This window comes from Meleagris gallopavo, chromosome 5 (genome assembly GCF_000146605.3).
Source record: "Meleagris gallopavo isolate NT-WF06-2002-E0010 breed Aviagen turkey brand Nicholas breeding stock chromosome 5, Turkey_5.1, whole genome shotgun sequence".
Lineage (NCBI taxonomy): Eukaryota > Metazoa > Chordata > Aves > Galliformes > Phasianidae > Meleagris > Meleagris gallopavo.
In genome coordinates, this window is record NC_015015.2 from 34018911 (window position 1) to 34041935 (window position 23025).

The following is a 23025-nucleotide window of genomic DNA, read 5'->3' on the forward strand; positions in this document are numbered from 1 at the left end:
GATGCAGGTTTTTTTCCGCATGGAAGAATTCAGTGACACACCATTGCTTCATACACACTTCTATGTCGGACACCATTTTGTCAGACTGCCCTTCTGCTGCCATCTGTTACGCAGCAACAAAATTTAACAGAATATCGGTGGGAAGACTCAGCCTGTACTGCCATACTACTGACATCTGCCTCTGAGTTCATTGGCATATAATAAAATAGGAGGTACTACTTTTGCAGCAGTCCTCATAACTAGCCAAAAGAGATTGAACTGGCTTTCTACTGTACTTATCTGAAAGGTAAGGTACTACAAAGATGAAAAATTACCTTTTTCATACAAAACTTACAATTTTGTTGTTACAAATATATATGTTCTATTGAGCATGGAACACAAAAAAAAGTTGTATTTGTGAGATAGCTTCAGGATGGGCTGAACAGAACTCCAAGTTGTTGTAGTGAAAGCCTATTATTTCCTCTTGCATGTGGGCAGCTCATGGAGACAGTTTGCTTATTCTAGCTGCAGTTACTCTAAATAAGCTGTTATGTGCTAATTAGAGCTTAGTGCTGCTCTTACAGCAGGAGTGAAGCGAGCCTTGTGTTACTTTGTGGACTGCAATCGATCAGGAGCTGAGGCATGGTGTTCAAGCACTGTACTTTGCTTGATGTTCCAGCGCTTGGAACTTCTCAAGGTGCATGCTGCTTCATTCCCCTTTGCCTGAGGGAGTCTGGAGTTATTTGCTGGTCTGAACTGTTTTTCATTGTGCAAGGGGTGTACCATTCTTTCTGCTAAGAAACAGCAGCCATTAGCTGCCATTGTGATATGATACTCATTTAATTTACACTGTGGGCTGTTTTGCTTTGGAACCTCTTATTCTAGTCTTGTTTATAATAATATGATTCTTTGAGTGTGTCAACATCTACAAATTTCTCATGTTGATAAAACTATTTATATTCCTAACACTTACAGATGCCTCAGCCACTACAGAATTCAGGTTCCTTTCTCTTTCCTGGTTTGAGTTGGCATATTCTAGACTTTCTTTTCATTCAGTTCCTGTGTAGTCATTTCTTGGGTAGGTACCAGAACTGCTACTTCTGCTTCCCTATCTCTCTGTATTTGATAGTGTGCCAGCCTTGGCACATAAACAGTATCTCTTACTAACAAGTCTTCATTTGTGATTGCCCACAAAATACTGCAATTTATGAAAACAAATGATGAGATGATTTTATAGCCTGATGGCATCCGAACTCATTCATGGCATCCAACTTGCTGATAGTACATAAGATAACTCCAATGATTATATTGCATTAAAGAGGTACAAAAGTCATTTGCATCTTCTGCTCTCTTCTTAATTTCTGTACTGGTATATTTCTTTGTCCTGTTTCTGTCACTTATCTGAGCCACTTACATCATTATAGAAGTAACTGGAATTAACCACAAAGAGGTTTTAGGTTTCTTTTGAATTGTTTGTCTTCACTGATGGTTTTTTTGTTTGTTTGTTTGTTTGTTTTTGTAAATTCTTTTCCCCCCAATTTATCATTCCATAGTTTGCTGGTATAATGTCATCTGACAACTAAATTTTTGATCTTTTTTTTTAATCAATATTTGATCATTTGCTTAGCCAATTGTTATATTCAGTTTAAGTAAGCATCTAGCCTCAGTGCATTATTACAGCAGTCATGATATTCACAATTTGTTGTCCTGTCCAAGTCAGATATACCTCTGTATAGGAAGCCATAATGAGGTTACTCTGCGTATTCACTTTTCTGGAACAGCTTTGTCAACACTGGAATATGTAAAACTGTTATACTGCTGTGGCTCCTAGAGAGACAAAACTGTGTTTTCTAATAGATTTTATTTGTTAAGTTGCAATTCAATTCCTGCCTTTTTGATGACCAGAGAAACTGTTTTTTCTCCAGACTGCTCATTCACTGAATGAGAAAGATATCAATTTTATGGAGCACACAATCTCTTTTCTTATTCAACAGAGGGCTAATTATTGAAGGGACAGTATTCATAATGCTTTTTAAATGGAGATTTTGAGTGAAGATAATTTGGATTAAGGTGCTGTAATTCTCACATTGTCCAGAAAGTGTCTAAAGTATTCATTGATTTAAGTCTACCACTATGCTTCATGAAATTTTAGAAACTTTTATTTTTTCCTCCTGAGTCATCCTGTGTGTACACTACACTGTATGTCCAGCAAAACCCCCATCTGTATTGGCTGGAAAGTATGCTGCACATCCAACCACATAATTGAAAATAATAAGGCCACAATAAATGGGGTGGCCTTGGGGTATAACACCCAAGGGATTCAATTGGTGTCGCTTTGCATCAATGTCCATGCATCATGGTAATTGAGGTAACATAACCAATTACCACATTTTAATTAGAGTTGTAAGGACTTGGGAAAATCTGCAATGATAAAGCAGCTCACTTTAACTAAAAAAAAAAAAAAAAAGCAAAACCAAACCTCTCTCTTTACCACAAGTTTGTTTCTTATATGCTTGTTTCGTAGGGGGAACAAAGATTCCATAAAGCCCAGTTTAGTATTTTTCCCAGCTTTCTCTTTATTTCATTCTTTACAACTGATGTTGTCATTTAAACATACTATATTGGTTCTGATCAGGTATCTTTACCCTTTTCTCTCTTCATCTGTTTCTGTGATGTTTTCTGCAAAGGAAAATAGATTTGAATAGTGCTAGGCGTAATGCTAGCTGTATTTTTCTCCCTTTCAGTTTTCTTTATTTAATACATTGATTCAATGTTTTTTTGAGCTATGGACTGACACTTGTTCTAAGCTACAGTACAAAATCCTGCATTCAGAGGTAAAAAACGTATTCGACGTTGTTCTGTTACTTGTTAGATAGCTCCATTAAATTAAAAACTTGGTTCCTATAGGATTGTAATTTTGTTACAATTACCACATTGTAACCACAGTTATTGTTTTGTGAGATGGGATCTAGCTAGAAATCTGACATAAAAATTTGGAAATTAACAGTATAGCAAAGTACTGAGTAAAAGTTACCTTAATTGGCTGAGAAGGACATACTACTACACATTCTAAAGTGCTGAGCAGTCTTTTGCATGATCTAGCCCTCACAAAGTAATTATTTAATGACTTGTGTATGTTGAGTCACAGCCTGAACACTGATTTATCACCTGAGGAAAGGACTGAGTTGGCCATGGGAACACAGGTGAAGGCAATTCAGCTGTGTGACCGGAAAGAGTGGAGCCTAGCTGCACCCCTTCTAGACCCCATTTAAGGGCTGACTACCAATATGGAAAGATCTCTTTCTGGAGATCCCTCCTTTTTGGACTTTTCCACTACAAGCCTAGATCCTTGGATACAGGATCAATTCTTCCTTGATTGTTTCTTTTTCACTATGATAATCTTTCCAACTGTAACACCTGTAAAATACTATCCTAACTACTCTTCCAACTGTATAACTTGTGTATGAAGGGGTTTCTTTTTCATTATCTGTCAAAGGTTATTCTTGTTTTGATACTACATTTCTTCGTAGTGTAATACTGATTGCTTGTATTTGCTTCTGTTAGCCATCTTGTTGCGCTCACGTTTCAGTACTGAAGTTTGCTCTCTTTGGAGCTTCCTTCCTTAAAGTATGCATTTTTTCAGTGGCTTGATATTTGGTGATAGTCTCTGACGTATATAACTCTATTTAGGCTCAGCACCATTCTTGTACTTGAGGTGCTGTAAACTTTTTAGCTTCTGTGTGGTATTACATGTCTAATTTGTCATATGGAATACTCTTCTGTAGAATCTAAAACAGAATAGTGCGTAAATTATGAAATCAGATGTAACTTTTTTTCTTGGGCTTTATCGAAGATAAGATATACCCCCCACATTCCTGCAAGAAGTTTAGTATCTCTTATAGTTTTTCTTGAGAAGTGGGCATCATGGCAGTATGCAGAGTCCAGATGATAACTGAAGCTGGTAAAATGCTTCTAGTTGAATAGATCTTGATTAAAAAAAAATAATGCAGATGTAGTGACTTTTAGTGAAAATTCATTAAAAAAAAAAAAACCAACAAACAGATAAACTCTATGTAACATTATTGAAAAAATCTCCTGCATGGTCATCTGCAGTGACTTTTTTTAGAGTGAACAGAGTTAATACATTTAGGCCTTTCCAGAGAGGTTTCTTTTCCATTCTCAGAGAATGCAAAACTTTATTGCACAACTAACAATTTAGGGCAACCATCCAGATGTGGTGCCAGTCCAACTTACATTCATCTCAGCAAGATGCTTTCATTAAGGGAGAGCAAATCATCAGAGGCAGTCATATGAGCTCACTGCCATAAGTCAGTCTTTTATCTATATCTACTTTTAATAATGTTATGAACTCTTTATTTGTAGGTTTGATTAGGCAAGAAGAAACGAATGGCTAATTCAGAGTACAGAGAGTAAGGCAGTTCTATTTCACAGTCTCTAGCAAGCCTGGGGAGGACAGAAAATGATACTCCTAACTTTTTCACGAGTTCCAGATGATTTGGAAGTGGGGTAAACAGTTAAGACTGAGAGGAAATGTACTCAGCATGCCCTTTGTTCTTTTCAGTTAATGAAAGAGGAGTGTTTGAGAAAAAATCTTTATGTGTAACACAGTATGGATATGTGTAGATGAGTAGTGCTAGAAAAAGACTTTTCTGTGGAGCCTCTTCAAGACCAGCTTTCCCTTCCTTCCACTTAGAGCAGAAAAGGTAGTTCAGTGTTATGGAATGGATAGCTGTGTACTTCTTAGGAAGGACAGACAGCAAAATGGTGGAGTTAGTTAGTGAGCTAACAAGTGGAATGTATCATGCTCTGCCTAGGAATTAATGATGAGTGAGTAGAGAGCTTATGGGTGAGAATTAAGGGGCAGGCTAATATGAGTGACACCTCTGTGGGTCTTTACTAGAGGCAGTCTGATCAAAAGGAGGAAGTTGATAAGGCCTTCTACAGGCAGCTGAAAGTAGCCTCACGATCACAGGGTCTGATTCTCGTGAAGGACTTTAATCAGCCTGGTATTTGCTAGAAAACCAATATGGCTGGGTGCACACAATCAAGAGGCTTCTTGCAGTGCAGGGAAGGTAACTTTCTGACACGCACGGTGGAGGAGCCAATGAAGAGAGATGCGCTGCTGGACTTGGTTCTTACGAACAAGAAAGGAATGAAAGTTAAGGATAGCCTTGGATACAGTGACCATGAGATATAGCAGTTCAGGATCTTACATTGAAAGAATGAGACAAAGTAGTATTGCAGCCCTGAGCTTCAAGAGGATCAGCTTTCATCTCTTCAAGGACCTATTTAAAGGTATCCCATAGATTAGAACACTGGGAGTTAAGGGGACCCAAGAGACCTGTCTGGCATACAAGCACTGCTTCTTCCAAGGTCAAGATCTGTATGTCTGTAAGAGTAAGAAATTAGGCAAAGTTGGCAGATTTTCACAGATGAGAAGAAGCTCATGGGAAACTGAAATGGAAGAAGAAAGTCTTTGGAATGTGGAAAAGGGGTCTAGCCACTTAGAAAGAATATAGGAATGTTGTCAGGGTCAGATAGGGATACAACAAGGAAGGCTAAGGCCCACTTGAATTTAAATCTGGTGAAGGAGGTCAAGGACAACAAGAAAGGCTTCTTTAACTATGTCAAAAGCAAAAGGAAGACTAAGAAAATGTGGGCTCACTGCTGAATGAGGTGGGTGTCCTGGTAACAAAAGACACTGAGAAGGTAGAATTACTAAACACCTTCTTTGCTTCACTCTTTACTGCTAAGACAGCCTCTTGGGAATTCCAGACCATTGAGATAAGCTAGAGAGTCTGGGGAAAGAATGACTTCTGCTTGGTAGAGGAAGATCTGTTCAGAGATCTTGTAGACTAACTCAACACACACAAATTCGTGGGCCATGATGGTGCTGGTTAGGTATGAATTTGTAGTTTCCGGTGTATTGAAACCTATGCAAGTCTCTCTTGCAGCTTGTTCAATCACCAACCCATAGTAGCAGATTTCAACCACTATCCACCTCAAGTAACTGAAAATACTTCCCCGATATGCATGATTCACTTCTGAAAGTTCCTGTTAATTCCACAGGCACATATGATTTCTTTGTCCTCTTGAGGTACCCAGTAAACTTTGTAACATAAGAGGTGAAAGTTACTTTTTGTTGATGTTGTTGGCATGAGCACACGAAGATAAATGAAATTACATTAAAAGTAAAGAGCTATTTTAATGAGAAAATCAATTGCTGCAATATTTAATTACCCCAAGTCCTCTTTGATTTTTATTAATGATGCACACAACGTTTCTGTGCAGGATTTGAGATTTACTTGCTTTTTTTATAGAATATATTTCTTTATAAGAGTGCGGATGCTTCATAATGGCTGATGATTTTAAACAGAAAGACTGCAAAAGCAAAATAATCAAAAGATATAATTTTTAAACCAAACATGGTTGCTTGACTATATATAGCTACTAACTACAGCTTATTCTATAATCAGTGAAAAACTGATTTCAGATACTTGAGGTAAAAAATGTCATGATCACAGGTCAAAATTTCTGGTGTGATAATTGTCTTAAAGCATTATGGCTGAATTCAGTATAAAATAGTGCCTCTGGACTAATGGTTTTTGTTTTTTTAAATGTGGTCAGTGTCTTTCAAGCCTTCTCTTTAGATCCTGTATACTTTGATTTTTTTTTTTTAAATCTATTTTTTCTCAGAGGAAGAATTATATGAACTACTTGGTACAATGCCACAAGGTTTTGTGTACTTGTATATTCAGTTTTGAGAATAATTTCTTCTCTGTTCCCTTTCCTGCTAATGCGGTTTTAATCTGTTCATATATGTAATTTTGGAAAGAGAAGAAATTTATGCATTTTAATGTTGCTTAAAAATAGTTCATTATATATCAGTAACTTCCATGGCTGGTCAGTGATGCTGCATTATCCGGTGAGAAATTGGTGGTATTTATTTTGGAATGTTGGAAACAAAACTTCTGTGTTCATCCATGTGGCCAGAAGATACTTCTGTTTCCGAGCCATCTGTTGGCAACAGTGTTATTTTGGAGTTAGGTGAGGGAATTTCATAGCTGGCAGAAAGCTGCTAACACTTACCTGGTGATTTTTTTATTATTTTTTTTTTTAGTTTATTTATTTTGTAATGGTTGTTTTTTAAAGGCCATCTGAGACTTTGAATGCCAGTGAGGCTTTCAGAAGTGCCAATATATCACATGGCTCTGTAATTTCATGATCATATGATCACGAAAATTATCATTATATCATGTCTCTCATGATATGGTATTTGACTTCCACTGATGGTATATCTTAACATTCTTAATTTCTTTGCATTTACACATAGCAACACTTGCCGCAATTTAAAAATAATAACACTGACTACAAAAATTCGGGCATTAGGGCAGCAGGATTCAATCTTATCTATAAATGTGAGCTTTATAATTCTACAGTGGGGGAAGTCAACATCACGATGGCAGGTTTAGGTCATGGTGACATGTATTCTACCATCCAGCAGTCAATCTTTGTTGTTTTTTTTTTTCTCCTATGCTACATATTAAATAATCATTGGAAGTGTCTGGGTGCAGCCACAGCTTTGATAGCAAAACATTCTGTGCTCCAGAAACATATTGATTTGAAATGTAAAATGCATAAAATCTTCAAGTGAATTCTCAGTTTTAGTAGCAATCTATGATATTCAGAGACTGGAAATCTGATGTTTCCAGTATATGCAATTGCTGAAAGGATGTTCATGCACTGTTTAAATGGCAAAAATAACTAATTGCAAATGAAATAGAACAGAACACAAAATTGCAAGTGATGAAAAGGACGTTAAGAGATTGTTGAGTCCAATTCCCCTGCTACAGCAGGTTCCCTGCAATTGGTTGCGCAGTTAAGTGTCCAGATAGATCTTGAATATCTCCATAGGAGACTTCACAACCTCTCTGGGTAACCTGTTCAGGTGCTTCATCAATCTTATTCTTATAGTTCTTCTACATATTTGTATGGAACTTCCTATGTTCAAGTTCTAGGCCATTGCTCTTTGTCCTATCACTGCACACCACCGAGAAGAGCCTGGCCTCATCTATTTGCCTCCCACCTCCCTTTAGATACTTATAAATATTTTTCAGATTCCCTCTATCTTCTTTTCCCCAGGCTGAACAGACTCATGTTACTCAGCCTTTCTTCACATGGGAGATGCACCAGGCCCTTTATCATGTTTTTCACCCTGTGCTGGACTAATAGGAGATCCCTGTCTTTTTTGAACTGGGGAACCCAGAACTGGACACAGTATTCCAGATGTGGCCTCACCAGGGTGGAGTAGAGAGGGAGGATCACTTTCCTTCACCTGCTCTTATTCATGCATCCCAGGAAAGTAGGAAAAAATGGCTAGTATTATTATTTTCAGTGATAGATGTCACATTTTAAAAAAAGAAATTCTGATTTAGACAACTAAAAATAGGGCCATATATATATATATATAAGTGCTGAGCTTTTGAAGTGCATTCTGTTCTGGTTACAGGATGACATCAGTCTTTTTTTTTTATTCCTATGCCTAATATCTGCATATCATGAGATCGTGACTTCTTTAAAAGATTACAGTTAAGAGAAATATAACAGTCAGAAAGTAGTGATTATTGAATTAATTTAGTGACTTGTTGCACTGCCTCTCTAATGACCACAGTTCTACAAGGAATGGCACAGGATTGTGATTGAAGCTGATTTTATGATATCTTGAAGAGTTCTCAAGCAAAATAATTTTTAGAAAGAATAGAAGAAGCCTCATTCTTAACAAGTATTCTTAACAAGTAACAAATTGTATAACCTTTATTTCCATCCTGAAAAAATGTTCAGTATTGGATGATTCCAGTTATTATAGATATATATTTGCAGGATCTTTATTATATATTTGAATAATCAGTGTTTCATTGTTCATTATTATAGGATGCTATAGGAGCTGTATCAGCTGAAAGCAGAAAGGAATGCTATATACATATAACAATATATATATGTGCACATGTATTTAAGTGAGAATAAATAAGCAAGGTACATTTCCTCTTAACACAAGAGGGAAAGGGTACACAATGAAATAATGATGTAGAAGATTTAAAACAATCTAAAAGGAATACTGTTTTCATGCAGTGTTAGTAAAACTTTGAAACTTATTCCTGCATGACATTGTGGATAAGAAAATTCGATGAGTTCATTAAATAACTAGTCAAATTAATGGAGAAATCAATTAATGTTTTGTATCTCCATCTCTGAAAGTTTGACTTTTCAAATTTTGCATGACACCATTCTGTTACTTTTTTTTTTTTAATTTTCCATAAACATCCACTATTGATCAATGCAAGAGATAGACTAAGCTGAATGGACTGTTGACCTCACCAAAACGATAGATGCTTTCTGAAAGCACATGAGTTTTGAGACCTACCTATACAATATTTTTGAATGTAAAAAATCAGTTTTAAGCAATACCTAGAGGATTTTCATTGTATTTGTTTGTTTCTTTTTGTCTCTTTTTTCCTTCATTGTTTCAAAAGACTATGATGCAGTCATTTGGGTAGGCTACTTTCACCAAAAGAAACTTTGAAAAATGAATTCACTTAATAGTTTTTCAAGATTTCTAGTAAAACATAAAGAGATGTATGACTTGTATTTTCTGTAATAGTTAAATATGAACATTTATGTATCTGAAATGATACAGTATACATTAAATCGTATCATGTAAATCATTAGCAATGATGATCTGAATTTTTTATTTCCTCTAACATATAAGATATTTGTGTCATCGATGTAGCTCTAATCCATATTCAGGCCTTCATGTTTGGTGTGCAGTAATATGTAAATTACCTACCCAGCTGCATTAAGCAGTGTTTGTTTATTCAATTTTCTTTTGGCATAGCTTATAACTGAATTTCTGCCAAAGATGTGGCTGCTTCAGGGAACGTTTGAGCAGAAGGAAGTTTTGAAAGGAAATGCACATAGTAAGTCTTTACTGTGTGAAACAGTAAAATCAAAACAAACTTTCTGTTCATAAAAATGTGTTTTAATATAAAATAATTTTGCTTGTAAAATACAATGAGCAAACAATCTTTTTAGAATGCTCTGTTTACATCATCTTTGTAAACAAGAATGCAATACTGAAAGGGTGGTGAATTTTTGCATTTGTGGGAAGGGTGACTAAAACTGGTGAGATGTGAAAATGGAAAGTTTAAGAGAAATTATTTTAAAATGGCATATTAATCTCCCCTAACACATAGCGTTTAAATGCATCTAAATTTAGAGAGCAGTGAAGTTTAAGTGTTAAAAAAAAATTGCATTAATGATGCATAGAGCTATCTACTTATGCTGGCAGCCCTTTCAGTCTTCCAGTCTGACACTTCCTTTTTTATCCAGCCAGCTAATTTCCCCTCTTTTGTGAGGAGTAACTGTTTTCACACTAGTGCTTACCCAGCAAGCCTCCTCATTGTTTCATGGTTAATTATCTTCTTGAGCTTCACCTTCTCGAGAGAAGGGAGAAAGACTAGGCCTCCCCACAGCTCTAATGAAAGCTAGGTTTTAGAGATGCACTGTGTGAATAAATGCAGCTTCTGATCTAGCAACATAATAAGTTCCTAAACTTTATGGAGTCACAGCTCATCCAGCAAGTGTACTGAGCAAAGCTTTAGGGAGATACTTCATTTTTAAAATACTCTTTTTTCTTGTTTTAGAAGGGAGAAGGAATATTGCTTCAGTTTGAAACAAAGCACTTTAAAGCTGAATGCTAACATTTATTCTAATAACATTAGTACTTACAGCTCTGAGCCCCTCATTTATTACATCACTTCGTAAACATTTACTGCTTGTTGGACTTTGTCACTCACCACCACTGAAAATGAGATATGTAGATAGATTTAAATCTTCATTCTATGTTCTAATTTGAGTCCAAATCTAAACTGTACAGTGTTTTAAATAAGCTCTCCTGCAATAGGTGTTGAATAATGACAGTAATATTTTTGTAGTAATGAAGTAATTTTGTACTTAGCCAAACTAAAGCAGGCAAATACAAACCTCTCACCCTAACAAGAAATACTCGTCCTTTACTTTGTTTTCTTCTAAGTGAGTTTCTATAATGTGTGCGTGTATTAAATAACTTCTCCAGTGACCAAAACAAACTGTACATTTAACACTGGTACTTCACATATTGCATAGAATTCATTCAGCATCTAAGATGAGATTGAAATTGCTGTTTGTTTTTTTTTTTTTTTTTTTTTTTTTCCGGCCAGCTCCAGGGCTGTGTTGGCATCTGTTATGTACAGAGACAACTATAAATAACAGGCACTTACCAGTGATGGAGACAAAAAAAAAGTCTGGAAGTTTGAGAGTGAGTGAGATGATCTTACTGAAAAAGCTCTACCTAAGGACTTCTTGCATCTGGAGATAAGGCTCCTGTTTCTCTTCACAACATTTGAAAAGCAGCACTTTCTAGATGTGGACTGTATAATGTCAAAGAGCTGTAGTGGTGGTGTAATCTGAGGGTGCTTACCACTATCATTTGGATTCATTGTCAGAACTCTCCACCACTTACTGACAATAGTGATGTTTAACTTAATTCCTGGAAATCCATAGGTAGCCAGACTGTGGAACTACTTGTAATGTGCAGTAGTCTGAGAGCCTCTGACTTCAGGATACTTGCTTATTGACTCCCCTCTAGTCAATATCACACATTTATGGGTTGTGGATCGATAACATCGAAAATGGCTGATCAGAGATAAGAAGGAAATGCTGTTGAAAATTTACATGTGAGGAAAAAAGCAAGTCAGTAGTCTTTGATGTGAAATAGGCTAAATTTGATAGTCTCTTAACTTTGTGAGAAGGAGAAACTCATGATAGACCCAGATATCCTTCATGCAGTTCTGCTATTTATAAATAATAGATCAAATCTCCTTTTCCTGTATATGGGAAGACAGGGAGCAGAGGGGCAGCGCTGGCCTCTGCTCTCTAGTAACACTTGCAAGACACAAGGGAATGACATGGAGCTGTGTCAGGGGAGGGTCAGTTCCATATATATGGAACCTATATATCAGGAACAGGTTCCACACCAGAGGATGGTTGGGTTCTGGGACAGGCTCCTCGGGACACTGATCATTGCACTGAGCTGCCAGAATCAAGGAGAGTCTGAACAGTACTCTTAGACATATGGTCTGATTTTTGGTGGTCCTGTGTGGAGTCCAGAGTTAGACTTGATCTATCTGAGTCTTTTCAGGATAATCTATGGTTCTAAGATTTTATTTGGAAATTCAAGTCTTTCTTTTCCAGTTTTAGTGAGAAAACTTTCTTTCTTGGTTTCTCCTAAGGCTTAGCTCTCAAGAGCTAATGTCCTATGTTTTTGAATTTTACGTCTATCTGTTTCTACAGTGATTCTCACTTTTTAGTGTTTTCTTCAAACAAAGCTCTTAAGCTTTGTGATTTCAGGTGCCCATGACAAGTGAGAGAAGACTTGCATCTACCTAGTCCTTTCACACTGTCCACAGAGTTGTTCTGCTTTAACTGAGAGTATACCTTTAAAGGAGTATGAAGTCCAATGTAAAATATATTAAACTGAAACTATACCTAACTAGTACAAAGCCAAAACAATAGTGATTTTGTTATGCCAGTGCAATTATGCAATTATGCAAGAGCATCCAAATGCAGAGGACATTGATTTGCCATGAGAAAGGGCATAGCGATAAAAATTGTGATGAAATTCTGCAGTTTAGACAAGCAGTAGTTTTAAGCCTGTTAAGCATGATCAGTTCCACAGATTTCCAATTTCTGGTAGTGTTGTGTTTTTTGCTTTGTTTTTTGTCTTAACCATAAAGAGTAATCCTTGATTGGATCGAAGTCTGAGACTTAGCCCGAATGAGCTCCCTGCAACTTTCATGGGCATGTGTCTGAGGTAGAGTGGTAGGATTTGGTCTTTACTGAATAGGTATACATGGCAACATTTTGGGTTTGGGTCAACCTAGGAGTATTTTTCTAAGAGTTTCATTAAGGGCTTGTGTTGGATTCTTGCACAAAGAAAATAATATATTCCCTTGAAGTAGAAGTGAGACCAAAATGACATTCAAGGTCAAAAAAATCCTGTCATGTAACCTCTTGACAGATGAAAAGAAAACTACAAAGCAGGAAAAACAACAGTCTGTAAAATATGCCATGTAGTCGGGCTTTCTCATGACAAAAATGTGAAAACAGCTCATAAACACAACTTGGAATATAGGTCTGGGATTGTAAACCTATTTGGATGACAATATTATTCAACATAAAAATGTTATAGGTGTTCTGCTCTCTAGTAACACTTAAAGGGCTTCTTCAGCAAATGAGAACCAGAGATGTTAAAAAACCACATGAGGATACAGTGGCAAAAATGGAAGCTACTGCTTCCACAGAGGCTGAAGAATAAGCCCTGTGTTGAATCCCCGCTTTTGCCTTGGTCTGTGATAGAAGTAAGTTCCTATAGGCCTTCTGCTGGCGTGGCTCACCTGCTGCTCCAGCTTGTCTCTTCTAGTGAGTGGTAGAGGGAATAGAGCCTTTCACTTCTTTTAGCCATCTCGTGCTGTGGGGAGCTTATCAGGAAACTTAAAGTTTGATCATAGGACTTCTGCAGGCATAACTGACCTCAGGTATTACCTAATACGCTCACTAGGCATTTGAAGAGCAGTAGAATGTCTAGAGAATGGCTAGCTTCTTTGACACAGAAGTGTGCACATTGCACTCCTAAAAATCTGCACAGCTGTCTGAAACGTGGCTTGTGTTTGACATTGCTGTTGCCACTGTTAAAATGCCCCACACACTACCTCACTGCGCTTGCATCCACTCTTTGGTCTCTGCAAATGCTCTGCAAGCATTGATGAATGTCAAAGGGTGCCATTTTTTCAGATGGTAGAATTCAGTTCTGCTCTTTTGCTTCATATGCACTTCCATGTCATGCAGCATTTTGTGAGACAATCCCTTTGTTGCAATTACAGAAAATTATTAATATTAAAAACTGGGTATAAGGAGACAATCCTCTAATCTTTTATTTCTGAGCATCATAGGAAAATTCCCCATGTCAAATGAAGGCAGGCAGCTTCTCAGTGATGTGACCTGTGTGGTTCCCAAGTGACCCAGGCTGTGTTGAGACCCATACAAGTGGCATTTGTGACTTCAGAAAGTAGAAGTGAAGGCAGTGTCCTTTGTATGCTACAGGCATCTGTGCATACAGTCACCCCTGTAGAACACTGGCAATTGCCTGTAAGCACCGAACAAAAAAGGTCAAGTTCTGCATGTGCAGGACTGACCGTACCTTTTCATTGAGAAAGGTAATAATTGTAAAATGAAGACAGAAGAAGTGAAAACCACAGTTTTAGATTCTTATTTTCTCAGCAAATAAACACATCCCTTCTTTTTATTGTAATTATAACGAATACATCTTTTAATAATTGGTTTGTTTTTTTTTCCAGTGATCTATAATAAAACATAATGCTTCTGTATATTTTGAGACCATATTTTAATGTGCAGGTTACTTCAGTATTATGCACATTGCATTTTATGCATATGCTTATACATATGAAAATATTGGTGTTGGGAAATGGGGATTTTTTTTATTGGCTATAATATAGAGAACCTCATTTAGAAAATGAAGCAGAAGTGGGTACTGTACATATAACTGTTTCTTGCAGCAGAAGTACTTGGCATGCTTGCATTTTTGAAAAGACAAAATCATGTTTGTCTTCCTTGAATGTGCACGCATTCCTGGAGGTGGGGGATGGTTTTCTTTCTTTCTCTCTCTTTTTCCTCTGGCCCTAAAGCACAGCTGAGTTTGGATAATTTGTCCACAGCAACTGAAGAATATGTTTTGGGGAGGGAGGAACAGAATTTGTATTTATTATTGTAAAAGCTTTTTTTTTTCATTGTTAATTCTTTTTAAAAAATATAATGGTATGTAGGGGTTACATTACAGGGCTGTTTTACCAACACAAAGTATCTGTACTGGAGTAGCACATGCAAATGAGCCTGAAACAGAGAATCATTGTTTCATAAAATTTGGTGCAGAAAAAGCAAAACTATCTGTGTTTTAAAAATGAAAAAAGTGGAAAAAAATATATTTTTAAGACCTTTTCTTAAAGAGGACTGTGGTTGAGGAAATATCCATATATGACAATTTCGTTTCTTGCCTTTAGCATTTTCAGCAGATTAACTGTTTAACCATTAGACACCAATGCTGCAAATATTGATGTGCACACTTTGTGCATATGAGATTTCCCACTGAAATGGGATTACTATCCAAAGCAAAGTAGTTCAGCGCTCACACTGGAAAGAACCAGACTCTTTAAAGCAGCGCTTTCAAATACAGTTGAATTAATTCAATCTTTCACTCTTCTAAGTCTGTAATTTAATTTGTTCTCGTTTAAAATATGCTAGATATATTTCATAAGGCAGTAAATGCTTTCTGAATGTTGTGTACCTAGTGATACTATCAAAATGGAAATATACTTTATAGCGTGTTTCTTTTTTTGCTATTGCATAGCAATTTTTTACTTGATCAAAACTTTTTACCTTCTCTGAACTCTGACCCATGTGGTCATTGAGGTTGACTCCAGAGTTAGCTGTTTAGTGCCTTTAATTTGATAACATATATGAAGATAGTCATTGTTTGAAAGATGATATATGCACACATATCTACTTGTTGGAATCTGTGATAGACCACCAAGTTCCACCAAAGGTTACAATAACTGTCTGGCAAAATGAACTTGCTTTGGATACCAGCAGGTGTAACTGATTGCACTAAATTTCCCAGAATTTGAAAAATTGTTAAGAGGTTTGTGCATTTGTATTTACACACACATCTACACGTATATATTATAATCATGATAACTCCAATCCTCTAGCATCCTACCTACGCACTGAGCAAGCTGATAAGAAGACATCTGACATGATGAAAATTGGCCTCAGACAGTCTTAGTTTTCACCTTGCTATTGCTGTCAGTGCAAACATAGGCTGGTATGACACCACTTTTAATTCTTCAAACTAGAGCTTTATTCAAAAATCTGCCTGATGCTGCTCTCTCCAACAACTACTGCATCTCTAATTTCTCCTTGTTTGGTGAGCTTGCTAAATATTGTAAAAAAGAAAGGAAAATACATATCCTTGCTGAAAATGTTCGTGACTTTAGTGGTCTATTTCAGAAAAAGTTAAAAACTAGGCTGTACTTGGAAAGGGCTGATAATTACTACATCATACTAATAGATCTCAGGGAAGATGATGCTTATAAGAAGGGTAGGAACTTACTAATATCAATTCAGACAGTTCCTTGGACAAACAAAGATATGCTGGTAAAATGACCATATCCTCATATGAGCCTTTGGTAGCTATGACAATAAGGAAAAAAAAAGTAAAATTCCCTGCCATTATATCTATGTCTGTACAATTTCTGAGCATACAGCAGCACTCAGAAAAGCATGTGTATTTGAAGAATGAAAAATAGGCTTTGAAGTAAGGACTACTCAGTGAAGATGAATAGGGTGAGGTCACAATTCCACATGTTTTATTGTTTTAGTCCATCTGACCTGCAGAACAAACAAGGCAGCCAAGTGCTGATTTACAGGGGGAAGGTTATCTTCCTGACCAATGAGGACCAAATGTTTTGTTTTGAGAAACAAGATCGGATTCTATGGAACGTAAAATCCTTGGAATCTGCTGCTGATTTCCTGCCTTTGGGAATTCTTTTTGCAGCTGACAGAAGTGTAAAACAGTAAAGCAGTTCAGGAAGCTTTTCAAAGCAATATTTTCCTAATGCTAGGTGAGACAGAGTCATAAAACATACTACAGAGAAAATGAGTAACTTTAGCTGATTTTGTGCTTAATCTAACAAGTTTTCAAACTAATTTAATTTAATTATTGATTTCTTGCACCATATTTTTAGTTGTAGATTGGTAAAAGGATGTTCCTCTCCTTAGCAACAAGTGGGACATGGTCCAACTAGGTACCGACCAGGAGAAATTATGAAAACATGGCCAACTGGCAAATCCCAACATGGACTGCTCAACTCAGTATACAGCACTGCTTTTATTAGCATTAGTTGTCTAGAAAATTAGTGTTTTCATGGGAGTTTAAAATTTGAGTTACCCCCAGCCAATACATCATGGAAAAAAGACTAGCAAATTTACTTCATAGAAGTTTTGAGATATATTGATCTGTAAAGGGCCTTCAACATTATATATGACAAACTTCTAAATCCACCAAATCTCCAAATCTCCAGGGATAGAAAAAATTGTTGGCACCCAAGGTTCTGCCCAGAAGTATTTATGATATCTTAACACAGCTGCACAGCATGGAGAGCTGCCTTACAGCTCAGCCCAGTGGAGCATGAGGACTCAGGTTTGTCTGATACATGGATATTGTATCATTTTATCAAATATATTGATCACCATATCACTCTGCTGAATGCTACTCTGCCTGTTTTGGACAAAATCATTCTTCCTTATGTCATTTGAATGTTTTAGCCAATGATTTGCTGTGATAGGATTCCCTTGTGTCTTCCACACTGAAGAGATTTGAGCTTATCTGTGCTTCTTGCCAGTAAAATGTGTTGAACACTGCACTGTGGGATAAAATTGCCATCATCCTTCTGTGACCCAGGTGTTTTATTGTTTTATGCAAAATGAAATAGCATAAGAAGGTTTATCTTGATAACATCTTAAAGTGAAAATTTCTGAGAGAATGGTAATCTGGTCTCTTATGCCTAGTCTGACAAACTCTCACCCTCTCAAAATCAGCGCCATAACTATTGAACTGTTGAAGAATATCTCATGATTTGTCACGGTAGGGATGAGTGAACTTAGAGAGCTCACAGCTGAGAATATGTCCCTTTCTATGCTCAATTAGCCTGAGGTGAGACTTTATGAATTTAAGTCAACAACCAAGTTGTTCACAGCTGCACTTTTAACTACTATTTAAGTACAGCAACACTGTATCTGCTTGTATTTCTAAGTTTGTTGGTTATTTAGATTGTTGTTTGCTGTGCAATCAGTGCTGTAATTTGCAAAACAAAACTTGCTCCAAGAAAGCTCAAGAAGTATTGTTGAAAGGTTTTTTTGGAAAAAGTGCTTTTTTCTGGATGCAGTGATCATTGTCTAGCTACTTACTGGTCACTAGTGCTACCTTTATTATCAAATAAAGAATAAACAGTAATTCTAACAAAAATTAATCAATTCTAGTGATATCCAGTGTACTACATCAGTTGTTTTAAGGTTGGCTACACAAAAACTTGTTATAATCATTTTTTAGAAATCTAATGGTAAAACTTGTATATTTTAATTCTGTTAAGCAGGCTAAAAGATTTTATTATATATCCAACACAAAGACCTACAAGTACGTTTTTATTAACTTCTGTGTGATTATGCAGAATGGTTAGTTTGCTACTTCTAAAGTGACTACAATTAATCTCAGGTGAAGAAAAGTCAAATTTCTGTATGGTGTTTTAGCAAAAAATAAGAAAAAAAAACTAAGAAAAATGAGAAATCATGCAGAGTAAGAAGAGATGCAGAATTTAATAGGTTTCATTTTAACTGATCATTTAAATCATACACAATACATAATAAAGTTAAAAACCTGCTAATTTTCATTGTTCCAAAAATGCTCTTTACTCTCATTAGTTTACTTCTATGATTTCAGTGGAAGAACTTTTAAACTTTTTAACTTAGAGATGTATGTATTTGTCATCTCTGTTTTTTTGTTTTTTTGTTTTTTAACAGGAGTCTCTGAACTTTATTGATCCAAGTTTGATGGATCTAAATGGTCCAAGTGAAGATGCACTAGAATGGGATGAAACTGATATTAGTAACAAGCTGATCAGTGTTAATGAAGATTTAAGTGATCCTGATCAGGAACTCAAAAAAGACGATCTAAGCCAGAAACCTACTTCAGGAGAATGTGGCAGCAATGATGTAAATGAAGATGAAAGTATCAGTGATCGTGGAAGTCCTCTTTATTGTTCTAGCATTACTTCCCCTCCAAATCCTCATATCTATCAGGTCTATAGTCTTCATAATATCGAATTATCGGAAAAAAAACACATGCCTTTCTTGAAAAAAACATCAAAACTCTCCAGTGTAACACAGTCTAACATTTTAAACAAAAGTCTTAGTAAAGACTCTTCATTTTCATCTACCAAATCCTTGCCCGACCTAATAGGGGGAACAATGTTGGCAAAACCATATAACTATATGTACCAGAGTGGGAACATAAGCAGGCATTCCGAGAGTGAAAGTGGAATAGTGAGTGAATGTGATACAGAAACTACAAATAATTCAGAAATTTTTTTACTGAATGATATTGAAAGCACTCAGAGCAATCCTGAAATTGGGCACACAGGAACTCAAATGGATGACATAATTGATGTAATAAAGCAAAAAACAAAGCAAGATGAAGAAGACCATGCTAGTCTCTCAGATGATTTTCAGTTGGCACCATCTGGAGGTTGTGGAAATGAAATTGATAGGGACTTGAACAACATTACCATGTGTAAAACTGTTTGTTTAGAAGAACTGCAAGGAAAACAAGATGTGTTTACATTTTATGATTACTCATATCTTCAAGGCTCCAAATTCAAATTGCCAGTGATAATGAAACAGTCGCAAACTGAAAAGACACAAACAGAGGGTGCTTTGTTTCGTGGTTTTTGTTTTGATAAAATACCTGGTAAATCTGAACATAAGCCTGGAGAGTCACAACCAGATGAGTTTATTCATGACCATAATCTGGCAAATATCCCTGGAGGATCAGATCCCAATTCCTCTAAGTCTGTAGAAACAGTAAGAAAACTAATTGCTACAGAAAATACAAGACAGATTTCTGCTTTATCTCATAGTTCTTCATTAGAATCTCTGTCTGTAGTAGGTGATTTATTCAGCTCAGGTATTTTTAAAAGTGGAGATGGTCTTCAACGAAGCACCTCTTTGGAGAGCTGGCTGACTTCCTACAAAAGCAATGAAGATCTTTTTAGTCATCATGGCTCAGGAGACATTAGTGCAAGCAGTGATTCTGTTGGAGAGCTCAGCAAAAGGACATTAGATCTTTTGAATCGTTTAGAGAACATCCAGAGTCCATTAGAACAAAAAATAAAGCGCAGTATCTCTGATATAACACTCCAAAGTAGTTCTCAAAAAATGTCATTTACTGGACAGCTGTCTGTAGATATTGCTTCCTCAGTAAATGAAGATTCAGCAGCTTCTCTCACAGAGCTCAGCAGCAGTGAGGATCTTTCTCTCTGTTCTGAAGACATAGTACTGCACAGAAATAAAATACCAGATTCAAATGCATCATTTAGAAAACATCTTAATAGATCTGTAGCTGATGAAAGCGATGTCAATGTTAGCATGATTGTTAATGTCTCCTGCACTTCTGCTTGCACTGATGATGAAGATGACAGTGATTTGCTTTCGAGTTCCACCCTTACCTTAACTGAGGAAGAGCTAGGTATCAAAGATGAAGATGATGACTCCAGTATAGCAACTGATGAGGATATTTATGAAGAATGCAATTTAATTTCAGGACTTGATTATATAAAAAATGAACTCCAAACTTGGATGAGACCAAAATTTTCTTTGACAAGAGAGAAGAGGAAAAGTAACCTCAGTGATGAAATTCAGCACAGTAAAGTTAGTAATGAGACATCAAAGGCCACAGATACACTGAACATTGAAGCACTTTTGAATGGTTCCGTGCAGAAAATAACAGAAAATAATGGCAATAGTAAGAATGTATCACGTAATCATGAAAAAGGGACAAAGGGTCATCTGATGAAAGATATCTCTCAGGTTGTGAAGGATCAACTTGTGGATGATATGGAGAATGGCAATGTTGAAAATACTCTTGGCAGTCATAAGGGAGATCTTGTTAGAACGTCAGCAACTTCCAAAATTCATGCATCACTTGGTGTAAAAGAAGCTGAAAATGAATTTTGTGTCTGTGAAGCATTTACAGACAGTTCAGATGATTCACATATGGATGGAAAGGAGACTGTTCTGTTGTCAGTTGGATCCAGAAACCCTCCAAAAGAATGTCAAAGTCATCTTCAGTCTGATTACCATTGCATTGCTTTCTCTCCTGCTAAAAAGCCTTGTCTTGAATCTTCCTCCAAAACAAGCTCTGTAGACACACAAGCTGCTTCTTTTCAAACATCCTTATCTGATGATCAACAACACAAAATAAGCATTGCTGAAAAATCTACTGATTGCTGTGCAGTCTTGAAATCTAGTAAGACAGAATGTGACTCCTCAGCCAATGGACCTGATTTATGCTGTAACTGTGACTCTGCTGCTTTTGATAAAAGAAATATGGAAGATGGCTCAGTACACAACTTTGTGAAGGAGATAATAGACATGGCATCAACAGCTTTGAAAAGTAAGTCACAACCCGAATGTGAGTCATCTGCTCCAGCTTCATTAACACAAATCAAGGAAAAAGTGTTGGAACACTCTCACAGACCCATTGAGCTAAGAAAAGGGGACTTCTATTCTTATCTTTCACTTTCTTCTCATGATAGTGACTGTGGAGAAGTAATCAAATACATAGAGGAAAAGAGCAGTACTCCTGTGCCACTGGATTTTACAGATGAGAGAGATAATATTGAGTGCTTTTTTGAAGCATGCCCTGAAGATGAACGTGTTGAGCAGCAGCAATCCATTTGTAATGGTACTCCTGAAGCAAGAGCTGAGCAGCAGCAGCAGCCTATTTGTAATGTTATTTCTGAAACATCTCCAGAGTCACCAGATGAATTGACTCTGGCACCACTAGGAAAAGTTAAAACTTCATTAGAAGATAGTAATTTATCTTTTCTATGTGATGATGACAATATAAATGCCTCCAATCCTAACAAAGAAAATGCATCAAACAATTTGAAAAATGCTGTGGATGATTTGTTGATTTCAGACTGGCAAACAGAAGGTTTGGAAAAGAATTTTCCAGAGCTCAGCAGTACAAAGAGTAGTATAGGAAAATCACCTGTAACTGAAGAGCCCAAAGAATGTGTTGCTGCTTCTGAAGAGGCTTCAGAGTTTCATTTAAAGCATGACCATTCACAGAATGAGGAGGTTTTACACCAGAACACTAAAACCCTTACTTGTGAAGAAAATCTCTTGAATCTTCGTAAAGAAAGACGTTTTAATATGCGCAGATAGAATGTAACTCTCTCCAGGCATATACATTATCCTAAAAACAGGTATGTACTCTATGAAATACATTTTTTTTTTAATTTACATTTTTTCTTTATTTTTTTCTTTTTTATTATTATTTTATTTTATTTTTAAATTTTTGTACTATGAAAGGAGGAGGTGGATCACCATCCAGGGCTTCTGTTTTATGGTAGTATTATTTCATTTGTTTTGATTACACTATAATTCTGATTTACATGCCACTGGTCAAAAAAATGCAGTGAACAGTAGCTGCTTCTTGCCCTTTGGCTTTGCACTGACTGGACCTGCTCTCTTCTGGAATACTTAAAATCTGCTGTCTTGCAGAACTTTGGAATCCTTCAAAATTAAAATTTCTATATCAGCCTACTCCTCCCTTATCAGTGGAACCACGAAAACAAATACCAGCTCTACTCATTGATTCCTTTCTCCACAGACAGCTGACCTCATGAGTTTGATGAGGTTATGCACTTAATGAATGTGAACTGGTTCTACAAGGATTTTGAGTGACCAGTGAACTGGAGCTCTATAATATTTATGGACAGTCCATGATGTATGTCTTAACAGACTAGAAATTAAATAGAGAGATAATAAGTCATCTCTTGGTGTCACCTTACCATGACTTACATTCATTAAACCATTACTAGCCATTATAGATTTGACCAAATTTGAGATTACAAAAGTAAGAAATCTTTCCAACATCAATGAAAAGTGTAATGTGAAGGTGATGCAGAATAAAGGCTCAAACACCAAAGCAAATGAAATGTGATAGCCACAAAGCAGTGCTGAAAGCTTCAGCTCTATTTTGTGGTAAGCGTATTGAACCATATGTAGTTCCTATCT

The 23025-nt window shown here is 36.4% G+C and overlaps 1 protein-coding gene across 1 annotated transcript in view; it reads left to right on the forward strand.

Annotated features, from left to right (window-relative positions):
* AKAP6 (A-kinase anchoring protein 6) overlaps positions 1 to 23025 on the forward strand; it is a 273079-nt gene that overhangs the window by 241403 nt on the left and 8651 nt on the right. Inside the window, 1 exon segment of the mRNA XM_031553601.1 lies at positions 18745 to 22211. Coding sequence (XP_031409461.1) covers positions 18745 to 22170 — 3426 coding nt within the window. The 3' untranslated portion in view covers positions 22171 to 22211.